The sequence below is a fragment of the Lynx rufus genome, unplaced genomic scaffold, assembly GCF_022079265.1.
Source record: "Lynx rufus isolate CCGP_SWC_20201006 ecotype Redwood Valley unplaced genomic scaffold, mLynRuf1.p SCAF_31, whole genome shotgun sequence".
Lineage (NCBI taxonomy): Eukaryota > Metazoa > Chordata > Mammalia > Carnivora > Felidae > Lynx > Lynx rufus.
The window spans coordinates 4,577,603-4,598,328 of NW_025814847.1; the positions used below are offsets into that span (position 1 = coordinate 4,577,603).

The following is a 20,726-nucleotide window of genomic DNA, read 5'->3' on the forward strand; positions in this document are numbered from 1 at the left end:
ACCTGCCCCGTTTCCCCTCCCACATTCCGCTGTCCTCTCCCACATATTTGGGCGCCCCTTCCTCGTACCTCGGGACCCCACCCACTGAGCGCCGTCTCCTCCAGACGCCGCCCCCACGCGCCCCGGGGTCCCCCTCTTGCCGCCAGCCCCTCCCGTCGGTGGAGCGGAGCGTCCCCGCCCTCCGCGTCTGAGCCCCAGACCTGCGCGCCCGGCCCCTCGGGCCGCCCTCGGGCACGCCGCCCCCTCCGGCCAACCGGGCGCCCGGGGTCCCCGCGCGCTGCCGCCAGGGGGCAGGAGAGCCCCGCCCGCCGCGAGCCGGAGCCCCGGGCAGGAGAGACCCCGGGGTGCCGCGGAGCCCAGGTTTCGGCCCGCGTCCAGTGGGACTTCTTCCCCGCCCCCTCCTCGGGAGGCAGCCAAGGCGGGAACGCCGGCCCTGGAAAGCCCGGCAGGGGCGGGGACTGTGGGTTTCGGTGGATCTGCGCGCGGAACCCTGAAGGGAGCGGCGATTCCGGGAAGTGGCGGGGGGAGGGGGCCCAAAACTGGCCCCGGGCCCCCCTTTCTCGAGCCTTCTCGTACCCCCCCCCGCCAAGCCCCCACGGTGCGGCTTCAGGGGGCCCATTGAGAATGGGGCGCGGGGTGAGGGACGCGAGGGTGAGCTTCCTCGGCCCGCGGTCCGGGACCCTAACCCGGCCCACTTCCTCTGCCCCTTTTCTCACCCCTGCTGTTGCCCGGAGGCCAAAACTAGAGCCGAGGAGGCCCAGGTCCTCGGTTCCCCCCCACCCCCCACCCCCACCCCCACCCCCACCCCTGCTCCTCTTCTGGAGCCGGGCAGTGGCCGGTGATGGGAGCACCCGCGGGATGTCACAGGGTGGAGTGATCGGAGCCCACGTACCCCACCTGAGGGGCCAGGAACGGTTGGGGAGGAGGAGGAAGAGGTAGGAGGTAGGGAAAGGGGGAGGGGGCGGGGTTTTGTCACCTGTCACCTGCTCCGGCCGAGCCTAGGGCGGGCCGGGGACCGGTATAAAGCAGCAGGCGCCACCTCACACGCAGCTCCTTCCCGAGTGTGTTCCGCCCCCTCCCCACCCAGCTCACCACCACCATGACGCCGCGCTTCCTGGCCCCTTGCTTCCTCCTGCTCCTTACAGGTGAGGGGCACAGCCGGGGAGGGGGCTGCCTTGCTCGTGTGGTCTTCTCAGCGTTTGCGTCAGGTCTCTTTCCTCGCAGATGGCATCCCCGGGGGCGGCCTGGTCTGTGCCAGAATACAGGAGGGCGGCCAAGGACAGACAAGAGCCGGCCCCTCGCCCCTGGGGAGAGCTGGTGCCAGGAGCATAGAAAGACCTGAAGAGAAGTCTGGGGAGGTGTGTGGGGGGGGGGGGGTGGGGGGGTCAGGAGACATAGATCTTAGGAGCAGAGAAATGGACAGCTAGGAGCAGGGGTGTGGGGGGAGAGGGAGGTTGCCAGCCAGGAAGGAGGAGGAGGGCCCGACCAGGATTTGCCCCACTCCGAATCTTCCCGTGCCATTGCTTCTCAGGAGGCCGAAGGATGTCTTTCCTCCTTGTTCTGATTTGACCCCAACCCAGACCTGTCCCCTCAACCTCTTACACTTGTCACTGCAGCCCAAGACACCGCTGGCACCTCGTCCCTGGCCATCAGCCCTACCTCAAGCTCGGCCTCCGCCCCAGGACTCCCTGACACCTCGCCCCTGACCACCACTGCCAGGTCGTCCCTGACCACCACTGACACCTTGTCCTCGACCACCACTGACTCCCCGTCCCCGACCACCACTGACACCTCATCCCTGACCACCAATGACACCTTGTCCTCGACCACCACTCACACCTTGTCCTCGACCACCACTGACTTCCCGTCCCCGACCACCACTGACACCTCATCCACCACTGACACCCTGACCGCCAACGACACCTTGTCCTCGACCACCACTCATACCTTGTCCCCGGCCACCACTGACACGTTGTCCCCGACCACCAATGACACCACGTCCCTGACCACCAATGACACCTTGTCCTCGACCACCACTGACTCCCCGTCCCCGACCACCACTGACACCTCATCCCTGACCACCAATGACACCTTGTCCTCGGCCACCACTGACACGTTGTCCCCGACCACCACTGACATGTCCCTGACCACCAGTGACACCACGTCCCTGACCAACAATGACACCTTGTCCTCAACCACCACTGACTCCTCGCCCCTGACCACCACTCACACCTTGTCCCCGACCACCACTGACATGTCCCTGACTACCAATGACACCACGTCCCTGACCACTAATGACACCTTGTCCTCGGCCACCACTGACACCTTGTCCCCGACCACCACTCACACCTTGTCCCTGACTACCACTCACACCTTGTCCCCGACCACCACTGACATGTCTCTGACTACCAATGACACCACGTCCCTGACCACCAATGACACCTTGTCCTCGGCCACCACTGACACCTTGTCCCTGACCACCACTCACACCTTGTCCCCGACCACCACTCACACCTTGTCCCCGACCACTACTGACACGTCGTCCCTGACTACCAATGACACCACGTCCCTGACCACCAACGACACCTTGTCCTCGGCCACCACTGACACCTTGTCCCCGACCACCACTCACACCTTGTCCCCGACCACTACTGACACGTCGTCCCTGACCACCAATGACACCACGTCCCCGACCGCTAATGACACCATGTCCCCGACCACCGCTGGCACCTCATCCTTCACCAGCAGCCCCGCCAGCCACAGCGCCAGGACCACCACCAGCGCCACTAACCACAGTGTGGAGCCCGTCACCTCCTCCAATCATAAGACTTCTCCCCAGTTGTCCATTAGGATCTCCTTTTTCTTCCTGTCCTTTTCCATTTCGAACCTTCAGTTTAACTCTTGTCTGGAAGATCCCAACACCGGCTACTACCAGGAGCTGCAGAGAAACATTTCTGAGTGGGTGAGTGGCTATTTTTTCTCTGTCGTGCTCCCCCAGCAGCAGCCCCAAAACCGCCTGAACGGTTTGCATCAAGCCTTAATCCCGCCCCTCTCACCCAGTTTTTGCAGGTTTATAATCAGGAAGATTTTCTGGGCCTCTCCAGCATCAAGTTCAGGTACAATTCCGGGCGTGGGCCCTGTGGGGAGGGCGGAAGTTGCCGCCACTGTGGGGAGGGCTGGCGCACTCACAGCCCCGGGGTGGGGGGGGGGATTGCTGGCCCGGACGCTGGGACTCCTGGCTGAGTTCTCTTTCCCCGGGAGCAGGCCAGGATCTGTGGTGGTAGAATGCACCCTGGCCTTCCGACAGGGCACCACCGATGCCCTCAACGTGAAGACACAGCTTGACGAGCACAGAGAAGAAGCAGCCAGATACAACATGTCCATCTCGAGTGTCCGTGGTGAGGCCCCCCCCCCCCCCGCCTCCCGGGCCCCGCCCTCCCGCCTCCGGGCTCCTGCTCTTCTTCCCCAGAGTGCTGGGAGGGGAGGGCCACCTCCCTGGGACAGTATTTTGACCGCTGCTTTTCCTCGTAGTACGTGACGCGTCATTTCCTTCCGCTGCTGGGTCCGGGTCTGGGGTACCCGGCTGGGGCATCGCCCTGCTGGTGCTGGTGTGTGTCCTGCTGGCACTGGCCATCGTCTATCTCGTTGTCCTGGTGAGTGTGTGGCCTCCAGCCCTGACCACAGCTGCCCCGCTGGAGGGAACTCCACGGCCCCCCCTGACACCCTGTTTCCCCAGACCGTGTGTCAGTGCCGCCGGAAGAACTGTGGGCAGCTGGACCTCTTTCCGCCCCGCGATGCCTATCACCCTATGAGCGAGTACCCCACCTACCATACCCACGGGCGCTACATCCCCCCTGGGAGTACCAGACGCAGCCCCTATGAGGAGGTGAGGGTGGGGCTCGCGGTGCTCGGGCTGGGCAGGGGCTCTGGAAGGATGCTTGCAAAGCCCGGAGAACTTGGAAGGGAAAGGTGGTGCGGAGGACGAGGCACAGGGCCAGGCGAGCATGGGGTCAGAGGTCAGAGGAGGCCTGGGGAGGGGACCTTGGGAGGAAGGGGACCTCCAGGGAGAGGGTCCCCACTACCGGCGTCTCCAGCTAGCGTTCCCTGCCGTGCCGAACGGGGATCTCGGACACGAAAGGGGTGAGGCTCCGTGCCCAGGGGAGCCCTTCCCGCGGGGACTCACAAGGGAAGAGGCACCTGTGCCCCGCCTCCCCTCCAGGCTCCTGAGAGTGGAGAGTGGATTGAGAAAGGCTGGCAGGAACGTGGGCTAAGAAGTCTCGCCAGGCGAGCCTGGGCGCCATGGGCCTCTGGCCTCTGGAGGAAGCAAGGACCCCTCCTCCCCCTCTGCTCACCTGGCCTTTCTCTCCAGGGCCTGGTAAATAATTACTCGGGCCACCTGGGGCTGGAACGCCACTCCAGGTGGGGGAGGGGAGCTTCCTTCCCTTGACCCTGTTTTCCTTCGCCCGCGGACTTCCTTCCCCCAGTTTTACGGAGACACGCATACACCTGCCGGGGCTGCTGGCACAGAGGATGGAAGGAGAAGGGAGCAGTAGGGGAGGGCAGGGGGGCTGCTGAGAGCCCAGGGGAGGGAGTGAAGGGGAGCGGAGGGAGGAGGAGAGGCCCCTGTTTACGGTCACCTGGCTGCCAGCGGGGGCCGGCAGGTGTTTTTTCCGATGAACCCTTCCAGAGTCAGTGAGAGTCTCGGGCCTGTTACCCCGCCTGGGGTGGGACCCGCAGCCCCGGGAGGCGCTCTCAGCCGGCGTCTCCCCCCACCCAGGTCTCCGCGGGCAACGGCGGCGGCAGCCTCGCTTACACGAACCCGGCGGCCACCTCTGCCGGCTTGTAGGGCGTGTTGCCTGCCCACGTCCAGCCGGTGCCAGCTGCCTCCCCCGGGCTCCTTGCTGCCAGGCCTCTCCTCTCAGCTCCGTCCCGGGCTGGTGAGCTGGCGGTTCAGCTTGGGCCACTCACAGGCCCCACCACGTCCCCTCACCGGCCTCGGCCCCGCCGAAACCCATTGGAGCCCCTTGGGGACAGGCCCGGGACAGTGGCTCCCAGGAAAACAGGCCCAGAGAGCCCTGAGAGGGAAGTTAGCCCCAGAATGTGGCTGAATAAAACGTGGACCCCCTCTGTGCTGCCACCTTGGGATCTGTCCTCTGTGGCCCCTCGTGACCCTCTGTGACCCGTAGATGGGGGCGCCGAATGTGGGGAGGGGACCTGGAAGGGGTCTTCGCAGGGGGTGGGGGGGGGGAAGAAGGCAAGAGGTGGGGTTCATCTGGAAAGCAGGAGGCGTGGTGAGGAGACGACATTGGGGTGCCGGTCACCTCTTCCCATCCCTGGCGGCGCAGGAGGAAGGAGGAAACGAAACCGAGGCGGCTCCGAGGCTGGCGTGACCCGGCTCCACCTGCACCCGCGGCTGTCCTCGCCCCTCTCCTGGGCTGGGGGCTGGTGGCGGCCACACCCTCGCCTCCCCTTGGCCCCGTGCCCCTGGCGGCTCTATTCTTAGCGTCCCGGGGTGTGAAGTAAGCCCCTGGGCCACGATAACGCAGGCAGAGTCAACACGGCCACCACGATAAGCTGCATCAGATCCCAGATCCGGAGGTGCTGGCGCCAGGCCCGGCCCCCTCCCTGGCCAGCGGGGTCGACTCCAGGCGCCCCGGGAATGGGGAAGTGGTTCTGCTTCCCTGACCCCTTCGGGCCCAGGCACGGGGCCTGCCCTCTCGCCACATCCCCTGGGGCCCTGGGCCCCCGCCGGGCCGGCAGCCACCAGGACGGCGGGTCCCCTGAAGGCCGCCGTCAGCCTGGGCCTGAGCGGGAGCCGGTGTGGCGGGAGGCCCAGAGCACCCGACCAGGGACCTCCTTCCCTCGGGCCCCGGGTCCGCCCAGCACCCCCGCTCTGAGCCACGGTGCTGCACCCCGGGTCCTTTCCGTCTGCTACGCCCAGCACAGGAAACAAAGGGATGGAAGGCAGAGATGTGCCGGCATCACAGTTTATTGTTTATAAACCATGAAAATAACAGCTGTTGTTCGGCACGGGCCGGGCAGTGCCCACTGCAGGGGGGCAGCAGCGGACCCCAGAGGCCTTGCCTAGCCCAACCCACGGGGGACACCCAACCTCAGCTGGGGCCCCACGGGAGACTTGGCACGTTGGCGTGGGTGTGGGACGGGGTAAAGCATGCAAGAGGGAGACGGGATACAGGCATGCGGCCGAGGGGCGTGGGGACCCCAACGACTAAAGCAGGATGACGGGGCCCCCTTCCCCTCACCAGGGAGCGCCTGGGCAGTGTCTGGCCAAAAAAGCCTGCCCGCCCCAAGGCTGTAGTTGAGGACTGACGGGGCAGGGAGCTGGGCAGGGCAGAGTGCAGAGGGCAGACTGGGGATCATGCCCAGAGTTCCAGATGCCTTCCCTCCCCGGCAGCCGGGGGAGAGGCACGGGACAGGGATGGGGAAGGGGGCCCCTCCGTGACTCGGGTAAGATGCCAAGGGCAGGGTGTGGGGCAGAGACTCGGCGGGGGCTGGCGGGAATGAGGGATATCTAGAAAGGTGAGCAGAGGAGAGTCCCCTGGTGGAGAGAAGGCCCCAGGAATACACAGACATCGGGTAAGGGGCCAGAGGGCACGGCAGGAGGAGCGTGAGGGGGAAGCTGCCGGAGGCATAACCGGCTCCAGCAGGCCTGGGGGGGCAGGGCCCGGGTCAGTCCAGCTTGGCAAAGCCCCCGATGGTGACCTTCCTCTCAGGCTTGGTGCCCACGGGCTCCTGCAGTTGGACGGCACCGCCCCCGATGAAGCAGAAGGCAGGGCACACGGGCCCCGAGCAGTCCAGGGGGCACTCCAGGAGCCCGCGGAAGGACACGGCGTCCAGGAAAGAAACTCGGCCCCGCTCGTAGTCCAGGCAGATGCCCAGGCGGGGCGGCAGGGGCACGGTGCAGCTGGCCGCGGGGCCGTCCCGCCCCGTCAGCCCCGCGTTGGAGCTGGCCCCCGACCCCAGCAGGATCTTGCCCATGCCGATGGTCAGGAAGGCGAAAGGCGGCGAAGCCTCCACGGTGGCGTCCTCGGCACCGCTGTCGTGTCCGCTGTCCGGGTCGTACCTGTGGGAGCCGGTGGGTGGGAAGGTGTTGGGAGCGGAGGGGGGAAGTGGGGCACGGGGCGGGGGGGGGACGGCGAGGGCTGGCCGAGACACAAGGGGTGGGGTGGGGCCAAGGGCTGAGACGGTGAGAGGACGAGATGTCGGGGAGCGAGTGGTTGAAAGGATCGACTTGGGACGCGTCGCAGACACAGGGGTTAGAATATGGGGCGGGGGGGGGTGTCTGAGTCCACGAGGAAAGCGGTATCGAAGGGCAAGGACGTTGGCACGAGAGGTAGGGGAGAAGGAGGTGAGGATCAGGCACCATGAGGAGGCAGGAGACAGGCAGGGGTGAGGAGAGCAATGGGGGAGGGGCATCACGCCGGCAAGGAGCTCGAGGAGGGTTTGAGGGGGTTGAGACGGCTTAGTGACCGAGGGGCTGGGGAGAGAAAGGCTGTCGGGAAGGCAGGTGTTGGGAGAGAGCTGGGGTGGAGGGGTGTGGGATGGGGGTGCATTTCAGAGAAATGGGGTGTTTAGGGACAGTGCGGGGAGAAAGGGTTCGGGGAGGCACACGCGTGGGGGACGTTAAGCAGGGCGCTGGCAACAGGGGGGGTGGAGATGGCAACGTCAAGGGAAGGATTTTAGGATGTTGAAAACAGACGCGGTGAAGGAGGTCCTGGGAAGAGTGGGTTTTGTGGAGACAGCACGTTGGAAACGGCGTTGGGAGATGCAGAGGCCGGACAGGTGGCCTGGTGGGCCTGAGGGACAGGTGGAAGCAGGTGGACGGCCCCTCTCCCCACATCCCTTTCCAAGCGACACACTCCTCCGAAGAGCAAGCCTCCAAGCCCCTTGGGCGGAGCCCACGCCGGGCTCGGCCCTGCGTCCCTGCTCCCGATCTCCCGCTGCCACCGCGTCCTGGGCCCAGCTCCCCCACCCAGGGCCCCCGCACCCCGTCCCTCCCCGAGAGGCCTGACCTGGGGCTGACCACGTCGGGGGCTCCCTGGAAGCTCTCCTGAAGCTTGCTCTCCAGCCCGACGCCCACCTTGACCAGGTAGGAGGCTGGGTCCACGGCACAGGCCCAGTAGCTGCGGCCCTGGGTCACGGCCACGTCTCCCAGGACCACGTCCACGCTCAGGTGGCAGCCGGTGAGCAGCCGCTCAGCGGCCAGCAGCAGGGGCAGCCCGGGAACACTCCGCACCGCTCGCTGGTCCTTGCTGATGGCCAGACGCTCTCGGCTCGTGCCCCAGCGGCCGTCGAGGAAGAAGTGCAGGACTGCAGCGGGGGAGGGAGACAAAGAAAGGGCTTCAGGGACAAACACAGGCCTTGGGGGACACTGGGGGGTTTCGGGACATGGAACAAGCTGCTGAGGGCTGGGCGGGGGGCTCTGGGGACCAGGGCCTGGAGGACCACCATCGGGGGCATGAGGAGAAAAAAGGGGGCATCCCAAATGGGCTTGGGACCCCAAGAAGAGTTTTAGGAGTGACTAGTGGGTCCAGAAACCGGTCTCCCAGTTGGCCTGCAGCGCCTCCTCCTGGCCCTCTCCTGTGGCCGCGCCCCTCCCCCCCCCCAGAGCCCCCACTGCCGCTCCGTCCCAGCTGTGACACCCCCCTCCCCACCGACCCACGCCTTCCAGCCCACGCTCTGGTGCTCACACCTGCCCTTACACCCCACTTGGGTGGTGACGCTCCTGGATTCCGCCCGCGCCCCAGGGGCCAGACCATTTTCTGGAGAGTCACTGCCCTCACGCTTACTACTGGGAACGGACCTCAGTCCCTTCTCACAGCAACAATACTGCTATTGTCCCTACGGAAGAGGGACCCGAAGTTCAGAGAGGACAAATAGCTTGCCCAAAGCCACAGCTGGCAAGAGGCAGAGCGGGCGTCTGAACCCAGGTGGTCCAGCCCCAGAGCTGGCGCGCGGCCCGCTGTGCTGTCTCGCCGGCCGTCGGTGGCCTCAGTGGGTCCCCGCGTACCCTACGCGCCTCGAAGGCCGCACTGTGCCCAGCCGGGCGCCGCTCACCGGGTGCGGGGGGCGTGTGCAGGTGCACGTCTTCGCTGTACTCGCCATAGCCAGCCTTGTTGCAGCCCCGCACGCGCAGCACGTACACGGAGCCCGTGTCGGGGTTCTCGAGCAGGGCGCTGGTGCCCCTCACCTCCTCCCGCCGCTGCCAGCGGGTGGGGCCCGGCTGGGCGGGCACATCGGTGCGCCGGAACTCGATGGTGTAGTGCCAGGCGGGTGGCGAGTGGGGGGGCAGTCGCCAGCACAGGAATATCTGGTCGTAGGCGAAGGTGCGCTGGGTGTCGATGACGGGAGCCTCGGGCACTGTGGGAAGAGACAGAGGGGGTCAGTGGGGGCCTGGTCAGCGGCCTGGCGTGGAGGGCGGGCAAGGGAAGGGGAAGCAGCGGGGGCCGGGGGGGTGAGTGTGGGTGAGGGGGAGCTGCGGAGAAGGCCGTCTGGGGGGCCGGGGGCCGGGCAGGGGGCGGGCAGGGCACAGCCCAGGGGAGAGACGGGTGTGGACGGGGCAGGGGGCAGGGGGCCTCGTGCCCGTCCTGGCCTGCCGTTCTCTCACTCTGGCCTTAGGTCAGTTGCTTCCCTTTTCTGGGCCTCAGTTTCCTCCTCTGTCAAAAAAGGTATTAGACCAGATGGGGACCCTTCTTTCTATGACCTTGTTTATTCTACGGATAAAGAAGGGCCCAGGGGAAAGGCAGACAAAGGCCACTGGAACCCAGGCTAAAGGGCACGGACAGGAGGAGGGGGCAGGGCGGGAGGGAGACAGACGCGAGGGCCAGCAAGCCAGAGAGCAGGGGCCGGGAGGGGGCGAGTGAGAGCCGGACAGCAGCAGGAGACCAGGGTCAAGGGAAAGAGGAGGCAAGTAGAGAGGGCAAGGGCCCGGAGGACAAAAGGTCAGAGGGCAGGGATTAGGCAGGAGCCCAAGGCAGGCAGAGAGAGAGACAGAGGGCGCTGGAGGGGGAGGACCGAGAAGGAAGCAGGGGTGGGTGGCCGAGCTGTGTGGGGGCGGCAGGGCAGGGCCCCCGGGGCAGGGCCGCTGACTTGCCTGGGGTGCTCCGGAGCGGAGTCCGCGGTGGCCACAGCCTACAAACAAAGAGAGGGAGAAGCAGCGCTGAGCGCGGTGTGGCCGGGCGGGCGGGCGGGCGGCGGCGGGGAGGGGCGGCTAGGCCGGGCTGGGCGGGAGGCCGGGACGGGACGTCCCGGTGGGCGCTGCCCCCCGGGCCCGCTGCTGGGGGGGGGGGGGAGACGGGGGAGGGCTCTAATGGGGCACGGGGCCTGGCCACCTCCTTACCTCGCAGGAAGTTAAGCTCTGTCAGCAGCTTCATCTCACGCCCCACGTCCAGCTGACAGTGTCGGAAGGAGGAGCTGGCGGCCGGCCGGAAGGTCTGCAGGGCCTCCGTGGCCCGGGCAATCCTGCGACGGGGGCGGGCAAGGGTCAGGCACGGCCCTCCGGGCCGCTGCCCTTCCCCTCCGCCCGGCCCTGCCTGTCCCTAGAGCCTCGGCCCCTGCTGTGGGTCTCCTCCCGTCCCCGCAGGCGAGCTGGGTACCAGTTGGGCCCGGTGTTAAAGCCTGGGGACCTGTCTGTCCACCGGGCAGCACCTCGCACGCTGTCCCCGACACTGGCCGCACCCCTGCGTCTGTCCAGGGGGCTGCACCTCGCATGCCGTCCTCGACACTGGCCGCACCCCTGCGCCCCCGCGCCCTGGGCCGCGCCCCGGGTACCTGTTGTGCAGCTGCTTGGCTGCTTGCACAAAGCAGGGCTGGTCTGTTTCCTTAAGAACCTCCTGGGCATAGCCCACCAGGCCTGAGCCATCCAGCAGGCTCCGGTGCTCCTGGATCTGGGCGCCGAGACGGGCCAGGCGCTCCTGCTGGCACTCCTCAATGGCCTGGAGCAGCGATGCCCGCTTCTCCTCCAGCACAGCCCCCAGCCCCCGCACCAGCTGGGACACCTCCTCCTTGGCCTGCTGGCCACTCACCTGCCCAGAGAGCAACACTCACTATCTTCCTCTCGAAGGCGGCACGTGTGCCTGCCTCCTGGGGCGCCACACCGGGGCCGGGACCACGGCAGGTCTGGGGAAACCCTACCCGCCCGTTCCAACAGAGCCAGGCTCGCGTCTCCAAAGACCCCCCGGACACCCACATGGGTTTAACTTCTGAAGCTTTGTGCTGACCTTCCTGGATGCCCACACCACAGCCCTGAGCCCTTAAGGAGTCCCCCAAACAAGAGAGGCCACGATGGCACTAATGTCCACCGGCCTCCGCCCCTTCCTTATTGTCTATCCCCACGTCGGCCGATTCAAACCATCTGCCAGAAAGTGTCAGAGGTGTGTGCCATCCTCCGCGGCAGCCGAGCCTGAGGGCATCTGAGCTGTGTCTCCGGGGCTTTCCAAGCTCTCCCTGTCCTGGGTGACCGCCGCCCTGTCCCCACTGTAGCCCCAGGTACAGCCTCGTCTGGGGCACCCGTGTCCCGGCCAACCTGGCTTAACCAGAACCCCAACACATCCCTGGACCCCACGTGGGCCTCCTGAGCTGGCAACCAGGTGATCGGGCCATGCCCACGCACACCCCCCCTTCCGGCTCCCACTCCCCGGCGGGGCCCAGGGCCCACCTCCATGCCCTCCCTCACCTCAGTGTGCCTCACGGTCTCCTCCAGCTCACAGATCTGGGTCTGTACCGTGTCCTGGTTTCCCAGGATGTATGTCAGGCTCTTTGTCAGCTTGTCCTGAGGGGGAAGAAAGAGGTGGGCATCATGCCTAGCTCGGCAGAGGCCAGCATGTAGGAGGAGGTGCCAGAGGGCGTGAGTGTGGGCTGAGCGAGGCAGAGTCCTCACCTTGAGGGCCTGGTAGGCGCTGAGCACCGGTGTGATCTTGTGCCCACCGTGGGTGCGCCTCACCCGGCAGAGCTGGCACACCAGCCGCTGGCACGTCTTGCAGTAATGGGTCACCTCTTCCTTGTGGTCTGGGCACATCAGGCCCTAGGGACAGAAAGAGCAGTGACGGAGTCAGCCGACTGCGGGCTTGAGGGGGCTGACCGGCCACCCAAGCGCTTGGCCCTGCCTCTCCACGGCCCTGTGGGGGAGCCCGGCTGGGGTGCTCCACAGTGCCACCTGGTGGTGCACACTGGCACCAAAGGGAGCCTGGCCTGCACCAGGTCTTCGCCGAGCTCCGCCCTCCCCTCTACCTCCGGATGCGTGCTAATAGCAATAATAACGGTAATTAATCTTCGCCTTGCGGCTAATAATTAACCTTGCCCATCTTGTTCACTGCCCTATCCCCGGCGTCTAGAATAGCACCAGGAACCAGGCTTGATAAATATTTACTCAGCGAACGCGTGAACGCAGACAGATCTTTTCAGCCTACAGGTAACTTTCACAAACACTATCTCATGTGATCCCTTCCACAACCCTCAGGGCATGGGATGGCAGGGCAGATGTTATCGTTCTCGTTCAGCAGACAGGATGGAGGCTGGACGATGTTTAAAGACTCGTCCGGTGCCTTTTTGCTGTTGCTGTTACAGAAAGAGGAGCCCGGCAGAGGCGAACCTCCGCCCACCTCCTTTCGCGAGCCCACAGAGCCGGGCTCGCCCCCCACCGTGCCGTGCGGCACCACCGCGCCCCTCCCTCCGCAGGCTCTTCGAGGGCTGGCTCACCTTGGGGCGGAAGGAGAGGGTGGGCAGCGTGGGCTCGTGCTGGGCCTTCTGGGTGCCCCAGGGGTGGAAGAGCTTGAAGCACTCGTTGCAAAAGGTGGCTCGGCACTCGGTGCAGCCCTTGGTGGCCTCTAGTGGCGGGGGCTTGCACAGCTGGCACAGGATGGCGCCGCCCACACTCACACTCTGGCGGTACCGCTCTACCACGCGCTCGAGGGTCAGGTTCCGGAACAGCCCTGCCAGGCCCCGCTCCCCCAGATCCACATCGCCCTGGCAGGCTGGGCACGGGAACATGATCACCTGGGGGTGCAGGGCGCCTCGCTTCCGCCCGGGGTACGTCCCAAAGCCTGTGGAAGTGCAGGGAGGTAGGGAGGTGAGCATTTCGGCCGGCCGAGGGGCAGGGAGTCTGCTCCGTGGGAAAAAAAAAGACTTTTTATTGTGCCAGAGCTCAGCTCGCATTACAGCCTGTATGAACGGTCTCCTCACCCCCTGCAAGACAGACAGATGCCCCTGACCAGCGACGGAGGTTTCCATCTTCCCCGTGGACACCCCAGCGTCCCCACCCCCGGTCCCCGGGACCCAGCCCCACCTGACTTAAGCAGCCGATCCAAGCGGTCCGGCTTGGGGAGAGTTCTGCGCCCGAGGCGGGGACTCCGGGTGGAAGGGGTGGAGGCAGGAGAGGTGGGCTCGGAGCTGGGGTCCCCACCGTGGCCTATGTAGCCCTGCTGGCCCAGCACCTCCCGGGCACAGGCCTGGCACACGTTGTGGGTACAGGGCAGCACCAGTGGCTGCTTGTACATCTCTTGACACACCGGACACAGCAGCTCTCTCTCCATGTTCTTCATGCTTGTCTGTGGAGACAGCAGGAGGCCGGCTCAGAGCACGACACCGGGCACATCTCGACAGGCCTCTCAGCTGCCCTCAGAAACCCACGGGGTCTCGAGCAGGGGCAAGAAGACGAGCTGCCTAAGGCTTTTCCCCAGCACCGGCCTGGGCCTGGTTCATACACCTTCCCGGCTCTGTCGCCCGCCTCTCCTGCTCTGGCACAGAGCTAAAGCCCACGGAGGGGGGGGGGGCGGGTTGGAGCGCCAGCCTCCCCCAGCCTCTAGCCCCGCCCCTCTCGCTCCCCCTGCGGGGATGCTGGGCCCGCAGCCCCTCTCCCCTGGCCATTGCCCGCCTCCCCCCACCTCTGGGCCGCCAGCTGCTCTCAAGGACACCGCCCATTCTGCAGCTCGGTGCGGACCCCCGCCCCCTTCGGGGGCACCCCCCTCCGCCCCGGCGTGACTCCTCCCTACAGCCAGGCGCCGCTCGCTCTCCATCCTCCCGCTCACCGCGTCCATCATCTTGCCGCGGCTCGGCCCGCGGCCGCCCCAGGCTCCATTCCCCAGCCTTCATTTCCCCACCCGGCTCCTCGGGTCGGCGAGACGAGCCCATTCCCTTCGCCCCCGACCGTCCGGCCCTCCCGCCCCCTCCCCCTCCCCCTCCCCCTGACTAGCCGCAACCCCCTCCCCGGGCGACGGGGAGCCCAGCTCCCGCCTACTTGCCCCCTCCCCACCGGAAGTACCCCTCCCTTTTTTGGTGGAGGGGGTCCTCAAGCTATGCCCCACCCCCCCGCCTCACCTTGGTCCCTCTCTTCGCAGCCATCCCGGTCAGGGGCGCAGCTGACACAAAGGAGGGAGGGACAGGCAGGGAGGGGGAAGGAAGTGGTGGGGGGGGCAGGGTTGGCACCGCCCCTGGGAGAGCCGGGCACGGGTTGCCATGACAACCGCGGGCTCCGAGGCAGCCCTGAGTGGGGGCGCGGTGGGGTGGGGTCTCGCCGAAGGGTCCAAATTTGGAACTGCACCGTGGGGCGGCTCCTTCATCGGCCCTCACCTAGCCTCAGTTTTCTTGGAAAATATCCGAGCTCACACACGCCCCCTCCTCGTAGCGTACAGAGCCCCAGCCCTGGTGCACTGCCGGCGGGCACCCCAGCCCAGCCGCTGCATCCGGGCGGCTCCTGGTTCCTCATACCCCAGCAGATGGGCGCCACCTCACTCACCTCCGGGCTGCCTCCGGGCTTACCCTCTCCAACCTGCACCCCGAACCTCCCGGTCCCCTCTGACCTCCCCAGGCCCCTGCCTGCATCCCGGCATCTTGCCTCATCTCCACCTGTTCAAGGTCCCGGCCGGCCCCGGACCCGTGCGCCCCCCCCACTCCGTCCTCTCCCCTCGACCCCACCGTAACTCACACTGATGCGGACCAGCGCGTCCATGATGGAAGTGAAGGTCTGCATGTCCTCACCCTCAGCCATGGCCTTACCATGCCCGCCCGCCCCCGGGTGCCCGATCCCGGCTGCGGCTGCGAACCCCGGGCTTAATGCGGGAGCCCGGTGGGGGTGTGGGGAGGGGTGGGGGTGAGATGTCACTGCGCATGCTCCAGAGACAGCCTCGAACAGCGCCCGTCGAGGTAGGAGGTGGGAAATAGTTCTCCCCACGTGGTCCTCGGAAGACGGTGTGGGGGGTGGGGGGTGGGTAACATGGAATGGCATTGGAGGGGAAGCCATTTCTTGTGTTGCCATTCTTCGTTGGCTCCGTAGTCTTACTTATATAAAGCGGGAGGAGAGTTTCAGAGAAAGACGGGCTCCAGAACGGGAGGACCAGATTTTGGTTTGGGCAAGAGTCCACGGGAGATGTCCAGCCAGCGATCATGGCGTAGGGAGGTGTGAGGAACGGGCACTGGAGACGACATAAATGGCAAAGAAGACACACGTGGGCTAGAGGCTAGGGGCCACGGGCCCACCAGCTTGCGCCGAGAGGCAGCAGACGCTCGGGGAGCGGGGAAGGGCCGGGGACCAGGGCGGTGGCCACGGCCCCTCCTGGACGCAATATTTCCTCCCAGCCGGCAGGGGGCGCTGCGGCCAGGCGCCTAGAGGGAGCGCGGGGAAGACGTTGGGGGGAAGCGAGCCCGCGGGCCGGGCTGACGCATGCGCACGGCCGGCCGCCCCGGTTCGGCTCCATCCGCTCTCGGCTCGGCCTGAGGCGTCCACTGGACCGGAGGGCAGGACGTGATGGGTAACGGCGCCGGCGGGATCCCCCCCGACGGACGAGTGTGGTGGGGTGGGGGCGGCCCGGCTGTGGCCGTCCTCTGCCCGCAGAGCTGACGTGTCCTGGGCCCAGGGGGCGGGAGGGCTCGGGCGCCCGGGGCGGGGACGCCGGGGGTCGCGAGGGGGCGCGCGGCCCGGGGTGGGGGCGGGGAAGCGGCTGTGGCCGCGGCCGGGGGCCGGGCCCAGCCCGACTCGGCGCCTCCTGTGGTCGCCGCCCCTCCAGCCGTGGGTACGGGCACCTCGCTGGCGCTCTCCTCCCTCCTGTCCCTGCTGCTGTTCGCCGGGATGCAGATGTACAGCCGCCAGCTGGCCTCCACCGAGTGGCTCACCATCCAGGGGGGCCTGCTGGGCTCGGGCCTCTTCGTCTTCTCTCTCACCGTATCCTTCCTGCGCGGCGGGGGGCGGGGGGAGGAGGCGGCCGCGCGGCTCTGCCGGGTCTCTCGTCCCACCCTTAACTCCCTGGGCCCAGGCCTTCAACAACCTGGAGAATCTGGTCTTTGGCAAAGGATTCCAAGCCAAGATCTTCCCCGAGAGTAAGTGCGAACCGGGGGTGGGGGGGGGGGGGGGTGGGAGGGGGGCTGTGAGTGAGCCCTCTGCTCTAACCTCCCCCAGCAGGGGACTGACCTCCCAGGCGCTCATTTGGTCCGAGCTGCGTAGGGGAGCTGTGCTTGCTGAGGCTGTCGGAGGCGCTGACGCTCCCGGAACACGTCCTCTAGCTCGTGGAGGAGCTGGAAGGGAAGGCCGGAAAGCGCGAAACTTCGTTACCTTTGGGCCACTTCCCCGGGGAGGTCTGAGGACAGGGCGCGCGCCTTGCCTACGTCCTTGGGGACGGTCTTTGTTGCCCCCAGAGGAAGGAACAGGACTGACTCTATGAGGGGTTCCGATGTGAAGTTGAGCCGGTGTTCGTGGATTCTGTATATTTAACCCGATCGTCAATAGCTTAAGTGTTAGAGCCTCCAGGTTTCACCTCAGCAGCGGCCCTGACCGAGTTAGAATAAACGTGAGATCGTTTCCTGTTTGAAACGTACTTGTTATTGCTTGCGCAATGGAGAATTGATGATTTCGCTATCTATGCAGAATTAAGTTCACAAAGCAAATCAGACGTCGAGGCCGGGTCACCTAAGGAGTGTCACAAGCTTGAAAGTGACAGCAGAGGCCGCCTCTTGTGGAGCCTTCCTCCCGGAGAACAGAAACCTGGTTTCTGCACCCTTCTCAGGGCCTTGCTCTCTCCACTCAGCCCTGTTGCAGTCTCCCCCAGCTCCTTCTCTCCTGCAGCCTCAAGCCTTCGGAGGTTTTGTTTCCATGCGTTCTGTCTTCCTGTGCTTCGGAAAGAGACCTTTGTTGTGGGGCAGGGCTCTTGGCCTTCTTGTCCTACGCTGCCCTCCCCAGATGGGCGGTCGGTGTTTGCCCTTCCTTCCTACCCTCTCGCTTTCTCTCCAGTCCTACTCCGGATGCCCCGGAGACCCTTTCCTGCTTCCGTGGGCATGGGTGTCCAGACCCTCTGCCCTCCAACCTGTGTCCGGGGACTTAGGCCCTCAACTTCCACCGCTGGACTGCCAGTTGAGTGAATCAATCCTTAGTGGCTGGCTTTTGTGGCAAAGGCCTCACCCTCTTTCCCGAACAGCAGCAAACCTTGCCCTTCAGATGCTGCTGTCACTTTTCCTTTTCCTTTATATTGGAAGAAAGCCAGGGTAGGGAAGTTAAGTGACATTTGTGACAGAGCTGGTAAGGAGCATGCGTCTCCTACCTCCATGTCCCGGGCATCATCAAGGGCGTCTGAAGTCCTCCTGCCAGTGTCATGCCAACTCCCTCCAGGCAGGCCCCCCAAGATTCAGAGCGCCCCTGGTGTCTCCTAGAATGCACATATGAAGGCTTGGTATTTCCCACTCCGACCAGCACCCTCCTTGTGCCCTCTTGCCTCCCCAGTTCTTCTCTGCCTCCTGTTGGCTCTCTTTGCATCCGGCCTCATTCACCGTGTCTGTGTCACCACCTGGTAAGTGCCTCGCAGCTGGGTAAGGGGCGCAGCGTGCTTCCCCCTCCCTCCTTTCCCCTTCCCCACTTCCCCAAACCCGATCCAGGATTCTTTCCCTGCTGCCGCCGCCCGCCTGCCCGAGGAGGCACCAGGCTGGCCGGATGCCCGCCGATGCCGTGACTTTCCTGTCTTCACCCGCAGCTTCATTTTCTCCATGGTTGGCCTGTACTACATCAACAAGATCTCCTCCACGCTGTACCAGGCAACAGCTCCAGTCCTCGCCCCAGCCAAGGTCACGGGGAAGGGCAAAAAGAGAAACTGACCCTGCGTGTCCAATAAAGTTGATTCTTTGTAGTTCTGTGAGCCGTTATCTACCGCGAGCCTCTTGTGCCGTCCCCGCACACGCGGGCTGCCGTGGCAGGCCGATACCTGTGCTCTCCAGCCGCGGGGGTGGCGGGGCTTCTTCCTCTAAGGTTCCTTTTTAGCAGGTGTTTATCGAGCACCGTCCGCGCCAAACGCTTTGTGAGGCGCTGGAGTGGCGCGTGCTCGTGTGAAAGTCTCCTCGTGGAAGTGAAGTGCACGAGTGACCTGCTGTGTTGACCTGTCGGAAGAGGGGTCGGGGCTTGAGCGCAGGAAGCCTTCCTTGCCCGTCAGGACGGGACTAGATCTTGGAACGGGAACGAGGGAAGGAAAGGCCCCTCGCCCCTGCGACACCTCTGGGGGCTTCGTTACTCCGACTACCCACCCTGAGCAAACAGGGCCCCTGCCCCTCCTCCAAGTCCTCAGAAGGGAATTCTCTACCGATGTTGTCCTCCCGGCCCCGTCTGTGAAATGCCAGTGTGGACGTTTGTCCGTGTTTGGAGACTCCCGAGGTTGATCACCGCCCATCCTCTTTGTCCTGGTGCCTTCATTTCTCTCCTGTCTTGCAGCCGAGATAGGAACTTGCTGTGCTTTAGCAAAGTATACAAAATGGTAGGGACAAGGCCATGGACCTTGGAGCCAATCTTGATGGAAATGAAGATGTTGGGTGACTGGGTGGCTCAGTCAGGCGTCTGACTCTCGGTTCCGGCTCAGGTCATGATCTCATGGTTCATGAGTTGGAGCCCCGCACGGGGCTCTGTGCTGACAGCGTAGAGCCTGCTTGGGATCTTCTGTCTCCTTTCTCTGCCCCTCACCCGCCCACTTTCTATCTCTAGTTCTCAAAAATGAATAAATATCCGTTAAAAAAAAAGTGAAGGATGTGGTTTCTCAGGTCCTATGCTGTGCCCTGCCCTGAGGAACACCTCTCTGTCCAGAGTACTTGTCCTTTGAGGCTCCTTAGGCAGCCCCTCCCGGAAGCCGTGGTCTTTGGGGTGCGCACCTTGCCTTGGTCACTTGGTACTCTGCACTGTGCTTGATAATGGGCAGTAAAGACTGGTGGGTTGGTTGAAAGAATCTGCCCGTCTGGTAACAATACTGCACGCGGGATGTGTCTAAGTAGGGACAAAGACCTAGTGGAGATGAAGAAGTGAGTGGAAGCAGTTCCGGTCCAGGATTAGAGCCCCTTCTCTCTAATCAGGGGCCAACCCCACCCACTCCCATCTGTGGCGGGAACCCCAGACCCCAGGCTCCTCGGTCCCTAGGTTGACGAGTGCTCTGCAATTTCCCCAGGATGCCTGCAGAGGGCGCCACTAGCTCGCATCTCCTGGGGACCAGTACCATTGCCCTGAGGGCTGGGGAGGGTTCCTGCTGGGTCTCTGGGTCCTTGCTGAGCCTCTCTCGGGGGGAAGCCAACCCTGGAGACCCTGAAGGACTGGCCCATTGAGGGGGCCTGAAGTCGGAGTCAAGTCTCCCTGGGAGCAAGGCAAGGAGAGTTCAGAGGAGACCAGAGTCTCCGCGAGAGGAACTTACCTAGTGATGGTGAGGGGATGTGTGGTATGTGGGACCCTCTGGGGGAGGATGACAGCCTATTCCAATGGGCCCTGGCTGTAAGAGGAGGCTGGGTTGGTCCGAGGGCCCCCTCTGTCAGACCTTGACTTCCTCCTGAACTGGGGTGGGAGCTGTGGCAGAGGGCCGGGTCCCAGCCCAAGGGAGCATAGACACCCAGGGGATCTGGTCACCTGAGGGTACCCTGGCTTCCAAGATGAGAGTTTGGGGGGGGCAGGCTTAGGGGAGGGTGGGGAGGAGCCGGAGAGCAGGGTCCAGGTCCCTACCAAGCGACCGGAGCACCTGCTGCCACCCACTGTGTAGGCACCAGTGACAGCATGTGGCTCAGGAATAATGACCCCTTCTTCAGGAACAGGTGCATTTACGAGGCCGAGGGTGCCGATCTCAGCTCTCCACCCAGCCTATCTCTGGGGTGCCTAGTTACCTAACCTACCAATTAACCCTGGCAGGGGCATTCTACCCACTAATAACCATCATTAAGTAAGGGGGTATGAGGCCACAAAGGCTTCTGCAGGCCCCAAGGTGGGAAGGGCAAAGGTGCTAACCTCTGGGGCTTGGCTCCCCCCCAGGGGCTGGAGGCCTCCGGGCTGGCGAGGCGGCCCCTGGAGGACGAGGGAAGCCAGATGTTTCCTCCTGCTCCCTCACACGTGGCCCTGACACCCGTCCACTCGCTGGTCCCGCCACCAGCTCCGGAAACAGGAGTAAATAATACGGGGGAGGGGGCCTTGGATGTGTGGGAGGACGTCCCGCGGCTCCGGCCCAGGAGGCTTTGGGGCAGGAGGTGATGCCACCAGAGAGGAGGTCGGTGGGAAGGTGAAGCAAAAGTGCTCCCTATCTCCCCCCACCCCCAGCAGAGGCTGGACTCCTCCCTGACTGGCACTGGGGGGAGGGGACACCACAGCGTTGGACGGGGCGGTGGGGGGGGGGGGCGCCCAGGACAGGCAGGGAGCGAGAGTCCGCGCCAGGCCCTGGCTCCAGCCCTTTCCGGCCCTCATTGTCCTTGGTGAGAACAGGACACAGTCCGGTTCCCGC

The 20,726-nt window shown here is 65.0% G+C and overlaps 3 protein-coding genes across 3 annotated transcripts; 2 read left to right on the forward strand and 1 right to left on the reverse strand.

Moving 5' to 3' along the window:
• Positions 1 to 1,099: 1,099 nt before the first annotated feature.
• Positions 1,100 to 5,125, forward strand: MUC1 (mucin 1, cell surface associated). The gene is made up of 7 exons (XM_047092632.1): positions 1,100 to 1,145; positions 1,617 to 2,962; positions 3,061 to 3,116; positions 3,265 to 3,398; positions 3,532 to 3,653; positions 3,737 to 3,886; positions 4,778 to 5,125. Exons 1-7 carry the CDS (start codon positions 1,100 to 1,102, stop codon positions 4,844 to 4,846), a joined length of 1,923 nt encoding a protein of 640 aa, XP_046948588.1. The 3' UTR covers positions 4,847 to 5,125.
• Positions 5,126 to 5,980: 855 nt separating this feature from the next.
• TRIM46 (tripartite motif containing 46) lies at positions 5,981 to 15,264 on the reverse strand. The gene is made up of 10 exons (XM_047092975.1): positions 14,942 to 15,264; positions 13,304 to 13,565; positions 12,718 to 13,061; positions 11,900 to 12,043; positions 11,696 to 11,791; positions 10,792 to 11,045; positions 10,361 to 10,482; positions 9,079 to 9,381; positions 8,034 to 8,331; positions 5,981 to 7,084 (listed from the first exon to the last, which is right to left on the reverse strand). The coding sequence occupies exons 1-10, from the start codon at positions 15,254 to 15,256 to the stop codon at positions 6,691 to 6,693; spliced, it is 2,532 nt and encodes an 843-aa protein (XP_046948931.1). The 5' UTR covers positions 15,257 to 15,264; the 3' UTR covers positions 5,981 to 6,690.
• Positions 15,265 to 15,649: 385 nt separating this feature from the next.
• On the forward strand, positions 15,650 to 18,122 carry KRTCAP2 (keratinocyte associated protein 2). The gene is made up of 5 exons (XM_047092976.1): positions 15,650 to 15,764; positions 16,020 to 16,174; positions 16,266 to 16,329; positions 17,723 to 17,789; positions 17,970 to 18,122. The coding sequence occupies exons 1-5, from the start codon at positions 15,761 to 15,763 to the stop codon at positions 18,088 to 18,090; spliced, it is 411 nt and encodes a 136-aa protein (XP_046948932.1). The 5' UTR covers positions 15,650 to 15,760; the 3' UTR covers positions 18,091 to 18,122.
• The last annotated feature ends 2,604 nt before the right edge of the window (positions 18,123 to 20,726 follow it).

Bases quoted from the DNA above. Each gene is read 5' to 3' on its own strand.
- MUC1 (XM_047092632.1), top strand. From the start codon at position 1,100: ATGACGCCGCGCTTCCTGGCCCCTTGCTTCCTCCTGCTCCTTACAG. The intron at 1,146-1,616 runs GTGAGGGGCACA...TTGTCACTGCAG, and splicing joins CTTCCTCCTGCTCCTTACAG to CCCAAGACACCGCTGGCACC. The intron at 3,654-3,736 runs GTGAGTGTGTGG...CTGTTTCCCCAG, and splicing joins TCGTCTATCTCGTTGTCCTG to ACCGTGTGTCAGTGCCGCCG.
- TRIM46 (XM_047092975.1), bottom strand. From the start codon at position 15,256: ATGGCTTCCCCTCCAATGCCATTCCATGTTACCCACCCCCCACCCCCC. The intron at 9,382-10,360 runs GTAAGGAGGTGG...CTCTTCCCACAG, and splicing joins AGAGCTTAACTTCCTGCGAG to TGCCCGAGGCTCCCGTCATC. The intron at 8,332-9,078 runs GTGAGCGGCGCC...CCCCCGCTGCAG, and splicing joins GCACACGCCCCCCGCACCCG to TCCTGCACTTCTTCCTCGAC.
- KRTCAP2 (XM_047092976.1), top strand. The intron at 16,175-16,265 runs GTATCCTTCCTG...CCCTGGGCCCAG, and splicing joins TCTTCGTCTTCTCTCTCACC to GCCTTCAACAACCTGGAGAA. The intron at 17,790-17,969 runs GTAAGTGCCTCG...CTTCACCCGCAG, and splicing joins CGTGTCTGTGTCACCACCTG to CTTCATTTTCTCCATGGTTG.